At 27.1% G+C, this 23,974-nt stretch overlaps 2 protein-coding genes across 3 annotated transcripts in view; one reads left to right on the top strand and one right to left on the bottom strand.

Annotated features, from left to right (window-relative positions):
- Positions 1–8,955, top strand: part of LOC126899899 (myosin-I heavy chain) — a 44,908-nt gene extending 35,953 nt beyond the window's left edge. For both annotated transcript variants that reach the window (XM_050675153.1, XM_050675152.1), the window contains exons 19-34: positions 75–229; positions 291–515; positions 578–712; positions 781–1,010; positions 1,105–1,297; positions 1,354–1,515; positions 1,607–1,754; positions 1,825–2,102; positions 2,203–2,339; positions 2,426–2,637; positions 2,704–3,002; positions 3,057–3,264; positions 3,318–3,601; positions 3,712–3,951; positions 4,024–4,227; positions 7,809–8,955. In XM_050675153.1, the coding sequence (XP_050531110.1) occupies positions 75–229; positions 291–515; positions 578–712; positions 781–1,010; positions 1,105–1,297; positions 1,354–1,515; positions 1,607–1,754; positions 1,825–2,102; positions 2,203–2,339; positions 2,426–2,637; positions 2,704–3,002; positions 3,057–3,264; positions 3,318–3,601; positions 3,712–3,951; positions 4,024–4,227; positions 7,809–7,976 (3,278 nt within the window). In that variant the 3' untranslated portion in view covers positions 7,977–8,955. The remainder of the gene's footprint in view (positions 1–74; positions 230–290; positions 516–577; positions 713–780; positions 1,011–1,104; positions 1,298–1,353; positions 1,516–1,606; positions 1,755–1,824; positions 2,103–2,202; positions 2,340–2,425; positions 2,638–2,703; positions 3,003–3,056; positions 3,265–3,317; positions 3,602–3,711; positions 3,952–4,023; positions 4,228–7,808) is intronic.
- A 429-nt stretch (positions 8,956–9,384) lies between these two features.
- LOC126899898 (myosin-VIIa) overlaps positions 9,385–23,974 on the bottom strand; it is a 20,820-nt gene continuing 6,230 nt past the window's right edge. Inside the window, exons 13-36 of the mRNA XM_050675151.1 lie at positions 22,423–22,667; positions 22,086–22,241; positions 21,819–22,009; positions 21,463–21,754; positions 20,062–20,172; positions 19,790–19,999; positions 19,162–19,362; positions 18,904–19,080; positions 18,586–18,803; positions 18,055–18,475; positions 16,589–16,816; positions 16,353–16,526; positions 13,952–14,069; positions 13,366–13,492; positions 13,142–13,311; positions 12,882–13,072; positions 11,943–12,061; positions 11,615–11,870; positions 11,417–11,554; positions 10,939–11,323; positions 10,647–10,775; positions 10,464–10,560; positions 10,138–10,405; positions 9,385–10,053 (exon numbers count right to left, since the gene is read on the bottom strand). Of these exons, the coding sequence (XP_050531108.1) occupies positions 9,853–10,053; positions 10,138–10,405; positions 10,464–10,560; positions 10,647–10,775; positions 10,939–11,323; positions 11,417–11,554; positions 11,615–11,870; positions 11,943–12,061; positions 12,882–13,072; positions 13,142–13,311; positions 13,366–13,492; positions 13,952–14,069; positions 16,353–16,526; positions 16,589–16,816; positions 18,055–18,475; positions 18,586–18,803; positions 18,904–19,080; positions 19,162–19,362; positions 19,790–19,999; positions 20,062–20,172; positions 21,463–21,754; positions 21,819–22,009; positions 22,086–22,241; positions 22,423–22,667 (4,823 nt within the window). The 3' untranslated portion in view covers positions 9,385–9,852. The remainder of the gene's footprint in view (positions 10,054–10,137; positions 10,406–10,463; positions 10,561–10,646; positions 10,776–10,938; positions 11,324–11,416; positions 11,555–11,614; positions 11,871–11,942; positions 12,062–12,881; positions 13,073–13,141; positions 13,312–13,365; positions 13,493–13,951; positions 14,070–16,352; positions 16,527–16,588; positions 16,817–18,054; positions 18,476–18,585; positions 18,804–18,903; positions 19,081–19,161; positions 19,363–19,789; positions 20,000–20,061; positions 20,173–21,462; positions 21,755–21,818; positions 22,010–22,085; positions 22,242–22,422; positions 22,668–23,974) is intronic.

The raw sequence follows: 23,974 nt of genomic DNA, 5'->3' as shown, positions 1-23,974 counted from the left end.
TCTTTCCTAGTACTCTTCTTACCATTTCATTAATAATACATCATTTAATTTTAATGATTCAATTTGATTTGTAGGTACAATTATAGCTACATTAAAAAGAAAAAGTAAGTCCATGGAAAAAATTCCAATGTATGAAATGGTTTCTTTTCATCGAGGATCTACAATACCAACATCACATATTCATATGTATGATCCTGATAACATTACAATAGCAGTGTCTATATTTCGAGTTAGTATTATTATTTATTAAATTCTATTTTTTAAGTTATTAAAAAAGTAAATTTTTGCAGGATCTTTGCAAATATACACGTGGTGACTTAAAACAAGACCAAGAAGTACAAATTATTCAAACTATAATTGGTGCTGGAATTAGTCGTGAAGAGTTACGCGATGAGATTTTTGTGCAATGTATGCGACAAGTTACTAATAATCCTAATTTAGATTCCACTGAAAGAATCTGGCTTCTCATTTGTCTTGTTATTGTAGCATTCCAACCTAGTAAAATATTGTTCAAAGTAATTTTGTTATTATAATAGATAATATTCTTAATTTTAATATTTATTATTTTTGTTTTCAGTATTTTGTTAGCTTTTTACGAAAAAATCTGCGAACAGATGGTAAACTCAAACAATATGTCCAATGGTGTTTAGATAATTGTAAGAACACTAAAGTATCTTGTAGACAGTACCCTCCATCTACTGTTGAAATTGCTGTAAGAAACTTAAATTTTATTATTATATTCTATTAGTTCTATTCCTACCTATTTTTATTCTATAATAGGCAATGAGACGTCTTGGAACAATTGTATGTAGATTCTTTTTCTTAGATGGACGAACTAAAGCTATAGATATTCATCCAACAGACACAGCAAGTGATGCAGTGTGTAAACTTGCTGACAAACTGTGCTTAAGGTCTATTGATGGTTGGTCAATATATCAGAGTCGTGCAGATGGCGAGGAACATGTTCGAGCTCATTATTATCTATATGATGTCATTGCTGCTTGGCAATCGTAAGTTAATTTTCAATTTAAATATTTAACATGTTTGAAAACTCATGGTTAGTCTAGTTTTGTGTATTATAACTTATTTTTACTATAATTGTAGAAAACAGCAAGTCAAACAAACAACTCCAAGTAATTTTCCTTCTATTAGCCGGCGGGCAAGTAACACTTCCCTTAGCAGTGGTGAAAATCGTTTTATATTTAAACGTAGACTTTTCCGACATTCGAGAGAAATATCTCAAGACCCCATCGAAGTCAATCTATTATATGCTCAAGCTGTTTATAGTGTAGTCAAAGTAATTATTCACTATAACCCAAATTTTATACAAAAATTAACTCCATTATTTATTAGTGCGATGATTTTCCTGTCAGTGAAAAAGTAGCTCTTCAGTTAGCAGGACTTCAATGTCAAGTGTCTCTAGGTGATCCTAAAGAATCTACATTAGAGTTTTATGCAGATGTGGAAAATTACTTACCTTATCGAATTAGTAGAACGAGAAGTTCAGACAATTGGGTAAATAATACTTAATGCTTTATCAAAAAGTTGAAAAATATTGAAATTAATTAATATATATTTATATATCCATTTTTTCTTATTATTTTAGGTCCCTATACTAGCTCAAGCCCACCAGCAATATGGTGCTGGTAGATCAGAACTTATGGCAAAAGTATTATATTTGTCATGTGTTATGCAGTATCCATTATATGGTACCACTATGTTTCATGTTACCTACAGAGGATATTGGTCCTACGGTAAAAGGAATAGATACATTTATCAAAAAATAAATATATATTTCAAGAAAAAAAAATTTTCTCATTATAGGTAACAACCTGATTTTGGGTGTCAATTGTGTGGGTTTAATGTTGGTCAAACCCGATGACAAGTTTGTTATGTATGAATTTCGCTATTCTGATGTAGAATCTATATTTTTGGATCCTAGTGACTGTTTCCTTACTATAAATTTAATGAGACATCAGAACGACAGTGCTTCAGCTCAAAGATGTTTTGTCTTTGAAACTCAACAAAAAGGAGAAATTGGTTCTCTTATTGTTAGTTACTGTCCTGGACTTGCTGGTTGGATTAGTGAAAACGAGGCACCAGTAAGAAAGACTTATAATATATATTTATTAAATTAAATATTTTTGTTAACAATAATCATATATTTGTTGTAACATTAAAAATATATTTATAATTAATTAGGTCAAAGCCATTACAAATGATGATCGAATCAGATTATATCATAATGTGATTAATTGCCGTCGGAATTTAATTGATTCTGATATGCTCAATAAACCTCAAGACACTACTGGAAATTTTTTGAAAAATACTTTAAGAAGGTAAGCATATTTCACAAATTTCTGTTTAATCTACAAATTTATATGATGATATAGATTTATGTAATGCCTAAAAATAATATTTTCAGATTAAGCAAACATAAACTAGAAAAATTATGGACTGAACATATTGGATCATTATCAGAACATGGTGAAACCTATAAGGGATTTTCAGGTTCCTACTGGTCCTTCAGCAGACAACCTATTATACAAAGTCTAAGTCGTTTGTCTGAACAAGATGAACAAATTGCTATTCAAATGTTTCAAATAATGTTGAAATATGCTGGCCTTGGTCAAAATGGTAAACTTTTAATATTTATGTTTGACTAGAAATTATTTTACTAAAAAGAATACTGTACTTTTATAGGGGAAGTTGTTCGAAGAGCTGAAGATGAACACATAACACTTATACAAACTGTTATGGAGCGTTCAATGCGGAAAGAATCTTTGCTTTGTGAATTATATCTACAATTAATTAAACAAACAACTGAGCATCCTGATCCCAATTCCAGGGTAAATCTTAGACACTGGGCACTATTGTCACTTACATGTTCTGTAATCTTACCACCACAACGCAATATTCGCAAATACTTGATTGCACATTTAAGAAAATGTGCTGGGGATTGTGTTACTGAAGAAGGAAAATATGCTCGTTTTGCTGAAAAAGTGAGTTTTTGTTATTTATATTTCGTTCTTAAATTAAATATAAAAAATGTTTAGTGTGTATCGAAAACCCAAGGTACTAGACGTAGACAGTGGCCACCATCTAGAGAAGAAATACTTTGTACAATAAATAGGAGACTAATATATGCAAGATTTCATTTTATGGATGGTCAGTATCATGCCATTGAATTCCATCCTTCATCAACAGCTAAAGATGTTGTAGAAATAGTTAAGATGAAAATAGGTCTTCGGAAAACGGCTATGGGTAAATTTAAACATTTTTAACAAGATGCATTGTTAAATGTATTTGATATTTAGGTTATGCTATTTATGAAGTCTTGGGAAATTCAGAACGGAGTTTAATACCAGAAGAAAAATTAGCAGATGTTATGTCAAAATGGGAAAGGTACAGAAATGCTAATACTGGTGGTGCTAGTACAACAAAGACTATGCGAAAACACAGTCACATATTCCTATTCAAGAAACACCTATTTCTAGACCAATATATGGATTTGGATGATCCTGTTGAAAAAGAACTGTTATATCATCAAGTATTACATGGTCTTCGATGTGATAGATTCCCTGTAACTGATCAAGAAGCGGTATGAAATATATATTATATATATAAGGGTTAAGTTGACATCTAACCCTTAACTTGAGTCGTTTCTATTGCTAAAAACTATATTTAGTGATACAAATGTTTATTTTATAGGTTATGTTGACTGCTCTTCAAGCTCAAGTAGAATTAGGAGACTGTGAAGATCTTGTAATGGAGTATAGACAAGTCTCATGTCATTGTCTTCCAACTAGACTAGTAACCAATGTGCCAAATGAAGATGTAGCCATGCATCATCAAAGTCTTAGAGGTATGACTTCGGCAGAAGCCAAAAAATCCTTTTTAAACCTAATTAAGAGCTGGCCCCTTCATAGAGCTACTATTTTCGATGTTATGGTGAGTGCTTTTTTCTAGTGATGAAATTTTTTGAACTTAGTATTTACTAATTTAGTATTTAATTTTATTTAGCAATCATTTACATCGAATTGGCCTCGTGTTTTATGGTTAGCAGTTGATCAGACTGGTTTACATTTACTAGAACATCGCTCTAGAAATGCACTGTGCTCTTATGAGTATGACAGTATTTTAAGCTATAGTCCAGCTGTAAATTGTCTCATGATTATTACTGGAAGTGATAAAAAACAAAGCAAAATCATCCTTACTACATCTCAGGTATATTTGAGCTAAATATTTTTTAGATTTATTTCATTACTTATCACAAATTTTTGGTATAATTTTGATCGATAATTTGAATAATTTATTCATAAGTTATTTAAGTGAAGTTGGTAAATTAAAAATATTTAATTTAAGTTAAATAATGTTCGTATGTCTGGAGTACCCCGACGTAGACACAAAAATAGTACACAAATTATCTAATATTTTTAACGACGAGTTCATCGTCGTTTTTGGCTTTTCTCGAATCCTCCCCTTGAATACACTGGTCAGCCTCAATCAAAATTAGTGAACCACTAAAGGGGTAGATTTTAGACCCGTCAGCAAGGTTTAGTTTAAAAGTAGCAGACTGAAGGGTGGCTCCTCGTCAGCCACCAGCAAAACTACCTTTTCACTATACCTACTAAAGAACGGTTAAATTCCAAAATTAGCCAGCACGCACATTAATTATTAAAATCGATTAAAGGACCAGCAGTCCAACCTTCACTCTTGCCGCATATTCACACTATTTTAATAGCACGGTGGATATAAAGTATTTACACTAAGTGTCAGTTTTGAATAGTTATCTTTTATTTATGAAACATAATAAACACAAAATCATAATACAATATAACAATGTAACACAAAATAAATTAAGCTGTTCAAAATACGAAGTTTCATGCACCAAACGTCCTGACCCGTAACTAGACGTTTCTTAGTTAATCCCCCATTACTTTTCTTGTTTCCCTTTATATGGCACTATTATATTACTTAAGAATTTCAAAATTGCTTACTACTGTGTTAAAAACTTATACTTTACTAATATTGAAGTTATTTAATACTTCCTCAGCTATTTACTAAATAATGTAGTATGAATCTTTAGTGATTAATGATTAGTGATTTAATTAATTATTCATTAGAAATGTTGGTATTCGCTTCATAAGAAGATGATTGAATGAGTTCTATCATGTCATATAATTTTTCAGAGGATATTGATCAATATTTCTAATAAATACGAGGTGTGTTCAGAAAATAACGGGAATTTTCGTTTTTTTTTAAATATTTTTTAATTAGTCGTCTACATTAATCTTCTTGCCTTCATAAAAGTCCCTATTAGATATTATTCACTTGTGCCAACGCTTCTTTCAATCCTCGAAACACTTCTAAACTTGATCTTTGGAATAGCCTTCAGCTCATTCAGCGATGCGTTTTTAATATCATCTATGCTTGTAAAACGACAACTTTTAAGGTTCTCTTTAATTTTGGAAATAGAAAAGTCACACGCCATGTCTGGCAAATATAGAGGCCGGAGCATCGTTACAGTATTGTTTTCGGCCAAAAATTCACGAACTAGCAATAAAGTGTGAGCAGGTGTATTTGCTCCATGCAAATGACGTTGAAATAGGTAGTACTCCTTATTGACCGTTTGACTTCGTGGAAAGAATTCATGATGCACTGTGCCATTGAAATCAAAGAACACAGTAAGCATAACCTCTACAGTCAATCGCACTTGTCTAGCATTTTTCGGTCTTGGTAATTCATCTTGAAATGCTTCCACTGGGACGATTGTGCCTTAGTTGTTGTATCCATAAACCCATGTTTCGTCACATGTTATAATACGTTTCAGTAATGCATCGTCATTGACTTCATTAAGTGACTCCAGAGCAACTATAGTATAAATTTTACTGCTACGCGTTTCATACACAAAACATTCGAAAAAACTTCATAGCATGAGCCAATCGATATTCTAACATCCTCAGCGACTTCTCTGATTATGATTCGGCTATCGTTCATAATTATTTCTTTCATTTTTTCAACATTTTCATTGGTTGCTGATGTGCTGGGTTGTCTGGTGCGTTCGTCATCTTTAATGTCTTCACGACCATCTTGGAAACGCTTATACCACTTGTAAACCTTTGTTATACTCATGGCAGACTCACCATAGACTTTTGTTAACATTTCACACACTTTGTTACACTTTATTTCATTTTTTATGCTAAATATACAAATCCTTTGATCCATTTTTTTAACAAACGTAAATTGCCAAACTCATAAAACTATGTCTAACTTTAGCGGTTGCACTGACAAAGTAAAAAATGAATCCAGCTGAAAATTTTATCATACTTCAGAAACATAAGTACCAACATTATAAAAAAGAAAATTTGATAATTGCACTTTCCAATTTCAGGGAAATGTATACTTACATTATGAAAAAAATTTTTTGATAATTGGACTTTCCAAACCAGCGAAATTTAAAAATTCCCGTTACTTTCTAAACACACGTCGTACAATTTTAATTTATTTTTGAAGCAATTAAAAACATTAGAATTTTAAAACTACTTAGCCATTTTATTAGTTTAAAGTGCTATAATTGTTTTTGTAATCGGAAATGTGAATGCTGATTAATAATGGTAAGGTTGAATACAAGATCTTCTGTCCTATTATTTTTTATATAATTTAATAATAAATAAAAACTTCATAATTAGCTAAGTTAAAAACTTTTTTACTACATACCTATACCATTTATTATTTCAGTGGTGATAGGGTTACCTAAAGCTAATTTGATAATGGCTATAGTAAATAAAATAATAGGATACAGTGAGCACCAAGAAAAATTCAGTTAAAAGCATTCTAATAGGAATTAAATATTGATTTGCATCTTAAATAAATAATAAATTTGTCCATTACAAATATCTCTATAAATTTGTTGTCAAACATTAAAGAATTGGCATTTTTTAATATTTAGAGTGGGTATGTAGTGCAGGCGGAGTGCACATACACTAGTACAAGCTGTACCCGTGCTATTCTAATGTATTCAAATACTGTAACGGATGAACATCGTTAACATAAGATAAAAAAATTTTTTTTAATTTTTTCTTTATCATATCAAGCTTTAGCTTTAAATAGGGGTTCCAATTTAAGAAAATAAAGTTTAGGTATTTTTTATCTCCGAAAAATAAAAAAAATTTTTAATAGTATTCAAGAAAACGAATGCCTTATCTTTAATGTAAATAAACTATGTATTTATTTTAAGTATAATAATCATCATATTATAACTATACGAAATTTTACAAATTCGATCAAAATTATTGAAAAATAATTTGAACAAAAAAAATTTCTTAGAGGGTGTCACCGCCGCCATTACCACCTCATCATTACTATGTCATATATATTGCGTATGATTTTTGTAAACAATTATTCTAGTGAATAATTAAAATTACTCATATTTAATGGATGATTCCTAATAAATAAATAAAGTTAAGTAAATATGAAAAAATTCGCAACTTTAATCATCCAGATTGAATAATTAGTTTAATAATTTATAAAAAATTAATTTACTTATACAATATTAATAACTAAGTGTAAATCCAGAAATATGCATATGATAAACTTCGAAAGGGTGTCTTTGTGTCTTAATATTATTTAAAAAGATTAATTTTAATGCCAGATACTAATGCGAGTGGTTTTTCCCGTCGTGTAACAAATAGCTTCTCTGTCCTAATGCAATAATATTAAGCAAATGTTATTGTTAGCAACTAATAGTAAATATCTAATAAAAGCATAGTTTAAATTTGTCTATAATTACTCTTTTTTTTTTTTAGGCTTTTCAAGTTGCTAACTTAATAAAAGAATACACAGAAGTCTTACAGTCACCTCAAGGATTAAAAAAACGAGAAGGTGGTGGTCGTAAAAATGGAGTTAATGGATCAAACTCTCGACCTGTTAGTATTCTTCATAAACCAGTACCAACTATAGAAATGCAAACATAATTTTCTATAAATTATCTTTAAATGCTCCAAAACATTTTTCATATTTTTTTATTTTTGTTTTAATTGTTGCTCTAAGGCTTTAAAAACCTTGATATTGTTAAATATTAAAAATATTCTTAGATAGCTTGTACTTATTTTTATTATTTGATTATTTGTTATTTAGACATAGAATCTAAGTAAATCTTAGTAAAGTCACTTACTAATTTATTTATTTTACCAACAATTAAATTAATATTTATCATGACAATTAGCTATAAATAAATTGTACCATCTTTTTTATTATTAGATTTTTTTATCTAGAAATTAAGAATGATTTAGTAATTTAAGTGAATTTTAACTTATATAACTGACCAAAAATTGTCTAAAATACTATACTCTTAATACATAAATTGATGTTCCAGTATTGAATTATTTATTACTAATGTAATAGTCAATCTCGCCACCTATTTTTATACTTATGTTTTTAAATATTTCTTTTAATAGCTTTTCAAACTGAGTTTTTATTTAAATTTATTATAAAATAATATTTAATAATTAATAAATATCAATTATCTTAAAATGTTAATATAAAAGTTTATATAAAATTATAAATTGAATATGTACATTTCTTAAGAATTTTAATTTTATAAAAAAATGTTTGAATTTTATTTATTAAAAATAAACAAATATTATTGTTGTTATAAATCTTTTTGTAAATATCGTGATTATATTTTGTAATTTTTTATTGTTATAATTTCTGTACCTATTGAGAAAATATGCCAAATATTGTTATAGTAATATATGTTGAATAATTTTATAATTTATAGTAATATTATGTCATAATACAAATGTTTTTAATTTATAACAATGATAGATGTATACCAAATGTGTGCTATTATTTTAATGTGCCACTAATTATTCCTAAAAATATAATATAAATGTATGAACTGATGAGTTCTTTTTGTTGATGACACAAGAATTTATTTTACTTGAGCTTTAATTTTAGTTTTAAAATCTATATTAGTCACCTTTTATTTATTTTTTAACTTATACTGTTGACTATTAATAACACTCCACATTTAATGATTCATGACGTTAGCCAGTAAAATATATAAAATATATAGATAAATTTGTTATTTGATTAGTAAGTGCTGTTCCCTACCAATACATTTATATTCTATAATAAATAACTTAACCTAACACCTAAAATACTATGTTTTTTTTTTCATTTAAATGACAATGAAATATTTTAATATAGTTAAAATTGTAAAAATTGTCATGTAATATGTTAATAATATGTTTATTAAACACATTATTGTTTTATGTCATACTAGAAAAATATTAATCCTCAACCTCATTAGAAATAATAATAATCATGATTTCGTCAAGTTGTTCATATATTACTTTACATAAAATGTAAACATAACTGTTTTCATAAAGTATAAATTCAATAAAAATCCCTTCAATTTAAATACTTCCCACAAAAATAAATAAAATAAATAATTTCATTAATAAGATTAATTGCACTAAAATGAAAAATAATTTGAACAAAGTTATCAAACTCTAAGTTAGTTCTAATTAAATATGACATTTGATAAAAAGTGTAGATATAATTATAATTAAAATATAAGATTGTTAACTGCATAAAATGTTGGACGGAATTCCTAAATGGTGATGCATTAATTAAAAAATCTATAAAACATCTATTAAGTAACATATTACATTTTAACAACCATAGGCACATATTAACTATTAAAATACTCTTAAAACTATTCAAATAATACTTTTATACAGTTTTAACACTTAAGTTATGTGATGAATAAGTGACTAAAAGAATACAATGATAATAACAAAAATAGTTTAAAAAAAATCAGTAAAATACTTTGGTTGAATTTGTTCATTTAATTGTTCGCTGTTTGTTCATATTGGATAGCATCAATGATATGTATGATGTTAGCAGATCATCCATTTTGTAACCAAGTGATGTTTCACATAGTAACTTAGACCCACGGACCAAATTTCCAATAGTCATATGAAAATATGTATTTCCAGATGACCAGTTAGATATTCTAGTAAATTGATGAGTTACTAAAATTTCCTAAATAAAATTAATTTGTACATATATATACAAGTATTATATATTGCCATTAAACCAATAAATGAATTATAATAAATGAATTACTTTAGTTTGTGGATGAATAAGACTGATACCATGCTTGTTGATTGCTATTAATAACAATTCAGGATAATTAGGTTCAGTAGTCTGTTTAACTTCAAAAAATGCTGAACCAAAAGTAGGCCACCGATAAATAATTTTGAGAAATGTTATTTTTGCTTCTTCTGGAGTCATGCCCAAGTCCTGATTATATGCTAAAACAATTAATTTTTTCCAATCAGCTGGATTTTGTGTTTTATACAAGTCTCCAGGTATTAGTTCCCGCAACATTTGCCTGAAAAAATTTGATGTTATCACTAATTATGTTGGTCATTTTATATAGTAATTGTTACGGTATAGCTTGAAGTTCTTGTTTACTTTCACCAAATCTGACTCTATATACCAAAGCAGCTAACCTTGCTGCTTCTTCTTTTGAACATTTATGGTATCCTAAAAATTTTAGTTAAAACATAATTTACTTTTTAATTATAACGTTTATTAAAAAATATAATACATTTTTAACAATAAATAAATACCTCGTAAAAGTTTAGGAAGTTCTTGATGAAAATGAAATATTAAATCAGCATTTCTATCTTTTCCGGGTACTGTGTTGGTCCACAATTTTTTCATAAAGAAAACTTGGTAAGTAAATTGTGGCACTGCTCCTGTTATATAAAAAATAAAATAAAATATTTAATCTAAGTATTCTCTATAGGTGGGTAAACTGAATCAAGACAATATGATACGAGGTGCGTACAATGGACCAACAGATTTGAGAGCATGGACATTATGTCTACTAAAACTAAGTATTCTCTAAGAAAAACTAACCATCACGAGTTGGTCTTGCTTTTTTAATCCAATCTGTAAGATGTCGAACAAAATCAAAGAAAAAGTCACCTTCTGGAACTGATATTACTTTATCAGCAATTTTTACAAACAAACTAAAACCTTCACTCGATCGTAAAGTTAATCTTTGTGAAATACTAGTACAAAAATCCTTTGCTCTTGTAGATGAATCTACCTCAAATGCTTCATCTGTGTCATCAGGGAAGAAAACTTTATGAAATATTTGAGTAGTCTTATGTTGAATAGCTTCAACTTCTACTTGATGAGGTGGGTATTTTCTTTGACCATTGCGTATAGTTTTTTGCAAACGCTGCAAAGAATCCTGTGATATTGGATGTCTTCTAGTACGTAAAAACAAATTGAGCTCCTAAAATTATAAAATAAAATTTGGTAATTATTATTATTGAAAAATTTTTCAATTGTGAAAAAAATATATTCTTCAGTTTATTTAGTAACATACTTTTAGTAAGTTTTGACTACAAGCAAATAAACCAGTTGCCAACCACATTAATTCCCAAGCTCTTTCTTCACTTAATCTATTTCGGTTGTCTGTTAACTGTCTCATTAATTGACAATAAATTTCATCCCTTAATATTTCCTAAAGAAATATTTTTTTATTAATCATATGGTTTTGTTATTAAATATAATATTGATATACATGTTTTAAAGGACCATCAAATATTTGATCAGTGTATTCATTTGGCATTCTTCTTTTAGATGGTAAGTCACCAGTGTATTTTAACATGGCTGCAAATGCAAAACAAGCTTCTTCTGCTAATTCTTCCTTACCAGCTAGTTTTCTTAATAATGGCTGTTTCATTGGTTCTCTAGTGTGACGCCATAAATCATCATTATTACCACGTCTCGCAGAACTTAATGTCAATGCTTTTGAAACAGTACGCTTTGGAGGTGCCCTTTAAAAAGAGGGTTGGTTATTATTTATATAGCAATAGTTAATTAATCAACTATAATTATATAAAACTTACCGAAAATGATCAATAGCATATTCTATTAAACTATGAGGTTTCTCTCTAGGCTCTGTACCATTAATTTGCTGAGAATATAATTTGCGACTCTGATCTGCAGCTTCTAAACTAAATAATGCCTACAAAACAAAATTTCCAAATGTTAAAAAAAATGATTTTATTATTACTAATTTTATGATATATTACAAACAAATAAGTACTAAAATTAATTATTATTATTATACTACTGTAATGGTACTACTAATAAATACTATAAATTCTGTTAAAAATGAATTTTTTAAAGTTTATTATGAGTAATTAAATATAAATAAATATTTAGATTTTTACTTATTAGAATAATTCAAAAATTAAGAGTTAGAAAAACACTCAAAGTAGATTTGAAATTGGCACAAAATTTGGGTATAGATTTGAATATTATAATATTTTGCGAGTAAATTTTAATACAAAGACCGGAGGTGTCACACAGGTCTTTTTATTTATCTTTAGGCATTTATAAACCATACTATTTTTTACACGCTGATATAAAAATCCTAGTATCTTTTAAAACACTGGTTTAAAATTTGTTATTGACAGATAATTTTCTTAAATAGACAGTTTTTTTTATGTAAGCTAGTTTTGTAAAATGTATATTAAGAATGTAAGAGATACATATGAAATTTCATAAATATCAATATAATAGAGTTTAAAGTTTTAATTTTCTATACAAGACCAAAAAAAAAATAATCCTTTAATGATTTTTAGTACTTTTTCAAAATTTTATTAGTATGTGGAACATTTTCAATGCTATTGTATAACAATAATTTAATTTTTAACAAAATGTTACATAAACCCTATAAATTCAAAATTCTACTTATACAATTTGAAATTTTTAAATATTTTTATGCTATAGAAACTTATTTACACATTATTTTTATTTAAAGGTAAACCAATTATACTCACTAAAATATCTGAAGGTGGTTTAGATAAAGTAGGTAATACATAAACTGTTTCAGCCGGAAAATCACCTCTTTCCCCTGTTCTATCACAATAACCAACACACCAGCCTGATGTCATTACAGTTTCACCAGTACTTTCTTCTTCTAATATTATTAAATCTCCCTTTTGAAAATTTAAAAATGAAGACCCCTCTCCTAAATTATTATAAAAAATATCATAGAAAATAATAAAAAAAATAAATATAAAAAAATCCGATAATTTACCAGGTGCTTTATAGTCTTGAACACCAATCACAAATGTAGAACGTTTTTTTAATCCTTCTAAAAAGTAAACAACTAAATCTCTAATATCCTCTGCATTAGGACTTTGAAATGTAAATTCTTCACCACGAACAGTTGATAACGTAAAAGTTTGAGTAAAAACTTTTGTTGTCCTACATATAAAAATATATAAATACAAAAATGTGAAAAATTTATTAAATTCTTACTTTTGACTTGAAACCGTGGTTATCTCTGGAAAAGATAATTCTAACAATACTTGCTCTTGATCATCAACAACATAAACTCCAGTCCAATTTACAGCAATTATGACATCATTTTTAGGTAGATTTGGCCCTAAAAATAATAGGTCATTGTATGTATTTAGTTTCTAATAATTAGTATTAACACCTCATTAAAGATTAAAAAATTTATTAACTGGTAGATTACAAAATTCATCAGTTTGGCAAAAATAAAAATTGCTAGTAAATTTATTACTGTCAATTTTTTTTAAATGCATAGTTTTAAATAATAATTGACTAAAAAAAAATTATTTACACATAAATTTAATAAAATATCCAGTTGGTACATAGGCCACACACATATATTTAAAAAAATTATTTAAATAATAATAAATATTCTAAAAAATAAGCATGTAACAATAATTTTTTTAAATAATTAATAAAAAATGATTAATTTTTCACTTTAATCCAGTCTAACATATGTTAAATAACATAAAGAAATACTCAATTAAAACCCACCAACACATATAATCATGTACCAATAAAAATATTGATTATTAACAAAAAATATTACCTGAATTTCTATATGCTTCATAAAATCTGGAGAAAAGCAGAGGCCATTTAAATTTTGCATAACTTACAACATCTTCTTTAACTCTTAATTGAGCAACATTTTCTTTCAAATAATAACTCTAAAGTTCATAAACATGCAATACGTATAAAAATTTACAACCACACAGAAATTTAATTAAAACATTTAACTAAATTGCATTACAATAGCATTTTAAAGAACATAAATTATGAAAGATTATTTAAAAAGATTTCATGCAAAATATTAGTATAAGATGATAAAGCTTGATTTTAAATTATATGTTAAAATCAGAGGCATAGGTACAGGTTATTTATTTGAATACCCATCAAACCACCCTTTACCCACGCCCTAGTTAAAATACACATGTTAATATATTAAGATTTAGAAACAGTAAATAAAATAAAAATTGTACATTTTAATGTAATTTTGTCAAAGAATAGTATTTAGTAAAAAAAGAACTTGTAAGTTATCTACATAAAGACATAAACTTGAAAAGACTATCAAATTTTTATAATCAAAATTTAAAAAAATTACAGTATTTCTTTGAAATGGAAATCAAAATTTCTTACAATATTTTTGTGCATAACATATTATGTATTTCAATATTGAGAGATAGAAAAATAATTAAATTCAATAAAAATTATACTTTGGTAGCTCATTTTCTCAGCTTAACTTAAATTTAAAATAAGCAAACTTAATAAAAATATGCAGTTTAAATATAAATATATCAGTTAAAACTGAAAAATTGTTATCATGCAATCTATAAATTTGAAGATGGAAGGTAAAATATAAACTAGATGGATATTATCAAATGATAACCAAATAAAAATCCAATAATTAAGTTTTGAAATGCACTATACCATAGAGATATACATAAGTGTCCTCAAAGAGGATATGAGGCATCTAAAGCGCAATTAGAAATATCTCTTGGGGGTCCAATATTATATTTAAAAAAATGTAAATAATAAATGTATTCATGTTATTGTATAAATAATATAATATAAAATAAAACTTTTTATTTAACTTTTTTTTAAACTAAGTCCAAACAACACTTTGAATTTGCTTAACATTGTGTAATTACTCTGTGTAATCATAACAGGAATAAGGTTTAAGAAAATGACAATATATAATAACGATTTTTTATCTGCTGCAAAGCAATCCAAATCAAAATTATTGTACTATTTCACTTGTATTACCAAAATAAAAAAAAACATTTTATTTGTCAGTTATAACTAGACAATGGTTAAAATCATCTTATACAACTTTCTATTTAAGAAATGCTCATGAGAAGTCTGGAATTGGGACTACTCTCTTAGTTAGGCCAGTGAGGGGGATTGAATTCACCCCAAAATGAAAATAATTATATGCTAAAGATATTTTTGAAGAATTAGAATTTTTTATGTATATCCTCCTCAAAAAATTTTTTAAGAATATCCCTGGTACATTTTAATATAGAAGATTGTTAAACTTAAAAAATATAAAACAAAATTATTTAGGAAAGAAACTAAATAGAATAACAAGTTAGCTTTTTAATGACACAATAATTTTAAGCATTATTTAAGACAATCAGTTAATTATAACTTTTTTGATATTATTTAATAACTTAAGGGTATAGTAAATAATGAGTTTACCAACCAAATTCTTATATTTTGTGTATAAATCATAGTATTATACCTAGTAAATTACTGTTTGTGACTAAAAGAATGAAAAATACAGCTTTAGAAACAAATTAAATTTATGACACTTTTATAAATGTATTGAAGGCTACCTAAATAGTATTTCATCAAAGTAAAATTGAACTTAAAAATAAATAAATTTCATGAAATTCAAAAAAAAAATTGTCAGATTTAAATATATTTTAAATATTATAAATAAGATTAAAATTTATAGCAAATCTTGACTTTGACTGATTTACTCTTTAAATACAATACTCTTAGAACATAAATACAAAAGTGTGTACCCATAAAATAGCATGCAAATACATTCATTATACTACTTTAAGGCATTTTAATACACAAATATACCTACCTTAAGAAACTGCCTTGAAGAAAAATACTTCTATTGACTTTAAAGTGTAAAGTAATAAACAATAATGATATGTGTATTGTAACAAGTATATTATTCACCCTACACCAGCAAAGAAAACACTAATATACAAAAAACCCATAACCATATGTTAACTTTAATAAATGTCATAATATAAAGACTAGACACGTATCCAAGATTTTATTTCGAAGTCAACATTTTTATATATATATATTATAAGTTTTCACTCATATTATAACTAGTGTTGAATATTACAATTTAATGGAGGGAGAAATGCAGACTTTATGAACCCTGGATACAGTTAAATATTTGTTTTATATTAATTTCTTAGGATTACCTTTTTATATGCTTGAATAATTAATGTATTCCAACGTTCTATAGACTTCTCAGCATTTGTTAAACAATAATCAGGTATATAATTTGGCAACAAGTTTAGTAACCTCTCAGTATTGAGGTCAGTGTTGTGTTCAATGTAATACTGTTGAGCAGCAATCATAGCTAAATCTTCTTCCTTTAATAGAATATATATATTTTGGTCAGTAAAGTTTTGAAGATATATAATTAAAAACATACCTTATCACATCGATATTCACCAAATTTCACACCTCTTACAACTTGTTGATATATAAGGTTTGTGGCAACTTGATCTTCAGTTGGTTCATGCCAGGGTGCAAAAATTTCTTTTCTAAAAAACAGTCTCCATGGAGCATTGCGTTCTTGGGCACCTTGTTCTTTAGCATATTGCTCACATTGAGATATAGCATCCATTACATGATCACCACCACTTCCCAAAGAAGATACCTAGAATAAAAGTTGAAAACATATTTTAGAAAAAAAAAAAAATAATAAATTTGATTCAATAATTACATTGTTATAGGATTATTTTTAAATATTCTATTAAATTTGGTAGTTTAAACACATAAAAAAAAGTTCATTGAAATAATTTATAAGTTAAGTTATACAACCTAGAATACTTTTTTTTCAAAATAAAATAAATAAAATACTGTTAAAATTTTTTTTTTTTATAGAATAACTCAAATTTTTAATAAGGTGAAGCGTATTAAATATCTAATGCAGTAATGTTAGATACATTTTTAAAATATATTACTAAACAAGCAACATGAATGTTTCTTTTTCATGTCTATGTTAAAAGTGTACATAGAGTGTATCATTAAAGTCATTAAAAAACACATATCAAGTACAAATGCATAGGTGAGTTTAATATTTAGTAAGTGTATCACATGTTTGTGTAAGATATCTAATAAAAAGTATAGGGAAAAAAAGAAAAAGTTGTGTAGGGTATATATAGATTTGAAGAAAGCGTACGAGAGGACTAAGAGAGGTTCTAAAGTGGACATTAATGAGAAACGGAGTTCCGAAAAGGTACATTAATATAATAGAAGATATGTGTGATAGTATTTGTACCAGGGTAAAAAAGGTGGGCGGAGTAACAGAAGATTTTAGGGTATGAGTTTGAATACACCAAGGTTCTGCTTTAAGCCCTTACTTATTTTATATAGTGATAGATGAAATTACTAGAGAAATACAAGGAAAGGTGCTGTGGTGCATGTTATTCGCTGATGATATAGTATTAATAGGAAAAAATTAATCAAAGGCTAGAGATCATCTTTTGAAGAAAAGGGTTTAAGAATAAATAGGAATAAGAAAGAGTATATAGAGTACCAGTTTGACAAAGGAGAACACGAGGAAGGTGAAATAAGGAGTTCAGTGACAATAAAGAGAATTTGACACAATTATCACTTATGTTCTAATAAAAATGATTAGAAAACAAAAATAATGAATTAAAGATTATTTATTGTGGTTGGGTTTGAACCACAAACTAACAATAAAAATGTTTATCAAGTATAACAATTAAACTAACAAAACATATGCACATCATACACAAAATTAATGCCGCATACTAGTGTGTGGTTTTATATTTTTTTATAAATCTTTAAATCAAAACTAAATGCAATAATTCAAGTAAATACTGCAAAAATAAAAATAATGTTATTTGTGTAAAAATTAAAATTTTTTACCTTATCAAATAATGCAATATATAAAGAAAACCCAAATTGATCTCGTAATCCTATTTTGTCCGATAGCTGATTACAAAGTTCTCTAGCTGTAGTAGCAGAATCAGCTAACAAAGTTTTTGTATTTCCATCCATAAATGTAATAGGTAGCATAATTGGTTTTTTTGATTTTGTTGCTTGTAATTCTAACCAGCTTGGAGGTTGATTTCTGGTTCCATTATTGAATGTTCTCTTTAAACGATCTTCACAATAAGGAGCATAACCAGGTGGGCCTTCTCTTATAAATGCTCTGAGATAGTTAACAAATTTTTCTGAAGGAGCAAAACATCCTACACAAAGTGAAAGTAAAATCCATCCTCTAGCATGAGAAGATTTTGATGGATTTGCAGATAGCTGCTTACAGATTTGACAGTAAATTTCATCTCTAAAATAAACATAAAAAAAATTAAAATTAAAAAATTATTAATCTTTTTCTTTAATTATTAATTTTACAAATTAGTCTCAAAGAATCATAATTTTAGTTACATTTAATACCTTAATTCAGCTCTTAAAATGCCGTGACCAATAATAAAATGTAATTTTTCTAAATTTGATGTTGGACGTGTATCTAACCAAGATTGATAACTATCTGCAGCATATTCATCATCTTGTAATCTTTTTCGAACATCTTCACCTAACTTGTTTTTTCGCTTTAATGTTAATGAAACTAATTTATGACGTATAGAACGTGGTTTAGATTTTAAAAAACTCTCCTATATGTTAAATAAAAAATAAATTAAGAATACTTCAAAAAGTTAACATAAGTTATTAAATACCATGGAATACTCTATTATAAAATAATTTTATACTAACCGGATCCATACCAATCATTTGAGCTTCATGAAATTCTTTGCTACGAATAAAATTTCGTCCTAATGTTGCAGTTACTTTAGACATAACAGAGGTTGTATCTCTTTCCATAGTATGATAACGTGGTTCGGACAAATCACCACAGAATCTTAATATTGTTAGCCAAAGAGCTTGAGCAGCCTGCAAAAATATGAAAATTAAATTTTACATTTTTAAAATAAAAACTGTTTTTTATGTTAAATACACCTAAATTTGTCTTACCAATTGATCTCCTTGAGTATGAAGTGGCAATAAAGAATGTTTTAAGGGTTTCCTAGAACATTGATGATTTATATTTCCTTGGAAATAAGTTGCGGCAAACTTTTGGAATTTAAATTCAGACAAATCTTCTTCATCTTCAAGAATTGGTTGTATATCACTAATAACATCTTGTTGATCATCAGATCTTGATGTAGGAAGATCCTGTTTAAACATGAATATATTTACTTTAATTTAAATTAAAGTAATGATTTAATTTTTTTTTAACTTTTCACAGGTCTTAAAAAAGAAGTCATCTTTGTAATTTAGAGATATCGAGATAATATAGAGATTATTAACCTTTTACAGAGTATTCATTTATCATGACGACTTGAATAATCAAAATATAAATATAATGAGATTTTTTTTTTAGGGACATTTTTTCTTAGTTTATTGATAATAATGTATCTCTTATCTAATTGTTCCTTATACTCTATTAAGGTGTCAACTTTATTTTTGCAATGAGGAACTAATATTAAATTTTTGTACTTGCAAAAATGTAGATTTAATAGTGTTAAAAGAATGTCGACAATAGAAGAAGCTTACTTTTCTAATTCCCTGAATATGAAACTACACTAAAAAAATCAATTACCATGAAAACAGATGTTCCTCTAGTAGGCATTAGAGGCTCACTACTTGAATCTGGTAAGAAATCAAACATTGCTTCAACCAGTTTACTGTCATCAACTGGTTCATCTTGTTTCCTGGCTGCATTACTAATTAAATTTTTCTTAAATTCCATTTGCCTTTTTTCCTCTTCTTCAATTTCATGTTCTTTTCTTTCCAATTCCTCCATTCGATTCTATAAACACATTTTAATAGTCTTTACTTCAAAGAGGTTTAATTCAATTATTTAGTATGTACCCTGTAATTTTTTTCAGCAATTTCTTTAGCTCTTTTATTTCCAGCTTCTTTAAGTTCTCTTTCTTCTTTATTTTTCAATTTTAAGGCTTCTATTTGTGTTCTATATTCAAACTAAAAAAAACATGAAAAAGAATTAGATCAAATAAACCAGTTTTTTTGTTCTTTAATAAACTACTAGGCTCCGGTTAGCTGGGGCTCTGTCCTAGACCAGGAGCCTTACAAGCCTTTGGCAAGTAAGCCTCTTTGAGTCGTCATCATAAGTAGTCCAGTGATTCTGGTGGGAGTACTCGGCTACACTGGACACGATAAGTGTTTTGTAGAAAAAATATTACATCAGAATCAGTGTAACAAATATATATTAAAATTAGGAAAATTCAAAAAGAGAATATAGTAAAATGTATTGGGTATATGGTTGACGTTTGTTAATGCGGTATTCCCCTTAAGCGTATTCAAAAATTATTTTAGAAGTGTATTTAATATTTTTTTACTAAATATTAAAGTACTGATAAAAAAAAGGACATTAGGTCCTTATTTATTAGAAGCTTTTTATTAAAAAAATATTGATAGTGCTGGTTAAAGGGGGGCCCATATCATAAACGATAAACTCATAGACTCATATATGAGAAAAATAAGATTATTAATAATGAACTGTTGTCATAATGAAAGTACACATTTATATAATTATAACAGTCTTTAAATTTATATATAACATATAATATTCCTTGATAAAATTTAATGCTATGTGAAAATGCAAAATAGTGTCCTAATAAAAATACATATTACACCATATAATTAAAATTCAGAATAAACGTATGCGCAGAAATGAGTCAATGCGCATATTAAAACCATGTGCGTGGACTTAAAAAAAGAAAACTTGTAGTGGCCAGAGTTTTAGTTGGATCTCGGATTTTCGTCGCTTTCTCGGCACGTGCAAAACGTTGTGGTATGATTGAAAATCGTTTTCATGTCGTAAGTAAAGTGTCGCAAGAATTTCGGGCGTCTCGAGCTCGTGAAAAAAATGGATTAAATTGATTTTTTTTATTATATTTCAGGAATGTCATTGGGCGTGTCTAGTAAAAATTTGAAACTTTAAGTCGTAAAACGCTGGTGTCAGCGAGTGCTTTTCTCGAAAATGGTCAAAATTTTAAAATGCTTGTAGGCGAGCAGGAAAAATTTTCTGAACTTTGCCAATAATTTTCCCAGAGTCTGGTGACCGAGTACTTTCGTTGAAAAAAAAATTTTTTGAAAATCCGAACACGCTAAGTAATTTTCCCAGAAAAGTGTTTTTTTCTTCATTTTATTATATAATAAAATAAGCATACTTTACAAGAAGGAAAATATAAAATGTAAAAAAATTTACTTATATTAAATTGAATTATTTTAATTATAAGAGTATAATACTTTAATTTTATTGAAACGTTTTTGAGCAATAATTCTTCTGACATGAGCTTGAATTTTAACTATGGCCCACATTTTTTTGGTAACCATTCTCCTGACTAGATATCCACGAGATTGTGCTTGTAATCCAACTATATGTCCACGTAAATGTTTAAATCTATGAGATAAAACACGTGATCTAATAACTGCTTGTAATCTTAAATACCCCACAAGCATTTGGCGGTATTTTTTTTTCTGTGAATATCCTCTCCAGTATTTTTGAACCAATACAGCAGCAGACCGCATTTGTAAGAATCTATAATAGTTTGACACTAATTATACATAACATAATTTATTAGTAATTTTTGTGAAACTTATACCTTCGCCTATAAACCCATCCTTTAATAGATTTTTGAATTATTATTATTTTTTTAGTTAATACCCGATCTCGCTCTTGCTCTAAGAATAAATCATGAGCATCTTTTAGAAAAATTTTAGAATTTCCTAGCTGATAATCAGATTGTCCTAAAACAGCTTGACAAATATGTGCAGTCATTTTTTTACAATCAGTCTAAATTATTAAATCAAAAACATTAGTAATAAATTATATATATATATATATATATATTAGCATGAAATAATCAAACCTTATGAGCAGGAGGTATTCCAGGTATTAAAAACCGATAACGTTCAATAAATTCTCTAAAGCCATGTCTAATTGGATAACCTGCACGCCTAATTCGAATTGTTTCCATCATACCAGAATACCTAAGTTGCCGACAGCACAATCCTCTATCAAAAACCTTAAAAAATGTATAGGTACAAAATATGACTGATTAATTAAAAAAAATTTTCAGTTAAGAATGTTTGTATTAATAAATTATGATTTTTATATATTAAAAAGTATTTAGTATTTAAAGGAATAAAATTCATCAAATTATAAGGCTATAATGATCTTAAAATAACAACTATTTACATCCTTACCATTGGCTTTTTTAATTCATTTGGCTTTATACAACGAATAAAAAATGGTTGACAAGTACTAAGAGTTTTCATTAATAAATCTAATGATTTTTTGAATTGTGTGGACAAAGTTGGAGCTCTTTTCCTTGTCTCAGATCCCATAGCAATATCTTCAGCAAATAATACTTTTAAAAATTTGTTGGATGAAATATGTATAAGTTGCAAAAGATCAGCACTAAATGTATCTCGATTTTTTTCAAGAAAACCTAAATAAAAATATATTTTGTGTTGATTATTCTATATTAATAAATTAAAAAAAAAAAAAAAACCAGCACGGGGGGATCACGGCACAGTGGTAATGTGGCATAGTTGGATCAAGTATAATGATATCTGAAAGTGATTAAAATGACTATCAAAAAAAAAAAAAAACGCTTCGATGCAAATCTTTAGATAATGTTTAATTTTAAAAAATTGGTGGATTATTCCAAAAGTTACATGATCTGCTAGTCCCTTATTAATATCCTGATTAAGATAAAGTATGTCAAATGAAAGAGGGATTATTAAAAAATATTATTTTTCATAAAAAAATTGTGTTGATCCATACACTTTTCAATAAGTTATAGCATTATAAAGTTAAAAATTAAAAATTAAATCGAGAATTTTCACACAAAAATAGTATTTGATAGCCATTTTCACCGTGAAGACAAAATAAAATCCAAAGTTTTTTTTTTTAATATTAAAGTATATTACATAAGCTTTAATTTAAGATATATATAAAAGTATCAGTATATCCGGAACACTTTCAAAAATTAGGTTGAAAAAGTTCTACATTTTTATGTTTTGAACCCCTCCCCTTGTATTAAGGGAAATGGTCCGATTTAAAAAAAAAGTATGTCAAATGAAAGAAGTATATCTATAAAATATAGCATATTAGTATATTTATAGCATCTATAAAAAAAAAAAAATTTACTGATCCATACATTTTCCGAAAAGTTATAGCGTTATAAAGTTAAAAATGTAAAAAAGAATTTTTTTACAAAAATCGTATTTTTTTTATTAACTTTGATGACTGTTTTCACCGTGAAGACAAAATAAAATCCAAAGTTTTTTTTTTCTCATAATAAAGTACATTACATTAGCTTTAATTTAAGATATATATAAAAGTGTCAGACTTTCCAGAACATTTTCAAAAGTCAAGTTGAAAAAGTTGTAATTTTAAATCCCTCCCTGTGGGCAGATAAAGGGTTAAATTTATAAAAAAAATATACCAAATAAAAGGTAATGATATCATGCATCTATATAAAAAAAAAATTATGTTGATTTGTTGATTTTTGAAAAAATTATAGCAATTTTAAGTAAAAAAAATTTAAAAAATTAGCGATTTTTAAATTTGTAATTTTTTTGTAGGTTTCCCCCATTTATGGGGAACGAGGGAAATTTTTTCAATTTTTGAAGGTATTTCTTCGACTAGATACGATTTGTGATCTTTTGACGTATCGTTGAAAGAAATCTGTTCAGTGAGAGCTGAAAAAAAGTGGTAACAGACAAAAAAAAAAAAAAAAAAAAAACACAT

This window comes from Daktulosphaira vitifoliae, unplaced genomic scaffold, assembly GCF_025091365.1.
Source record: "Daktulosphaira vitifoliae isolate Bord-2020 unplaced genomic scaffold, ASM2509136v1 Scaffold_2, whole genome shotgun sequence".
NCBI classification, from domain to species: domain Eukaryota; kingdom Metazoa; phylum Arthropoda; class Insecta; order Hemiptera; family Phylloxeridae; genus Daktulosphaira; species Daktulosphaira vitifoliae.
This window is presented reverse-complemented; position numbering and strand designations above follow the sequence as displayed.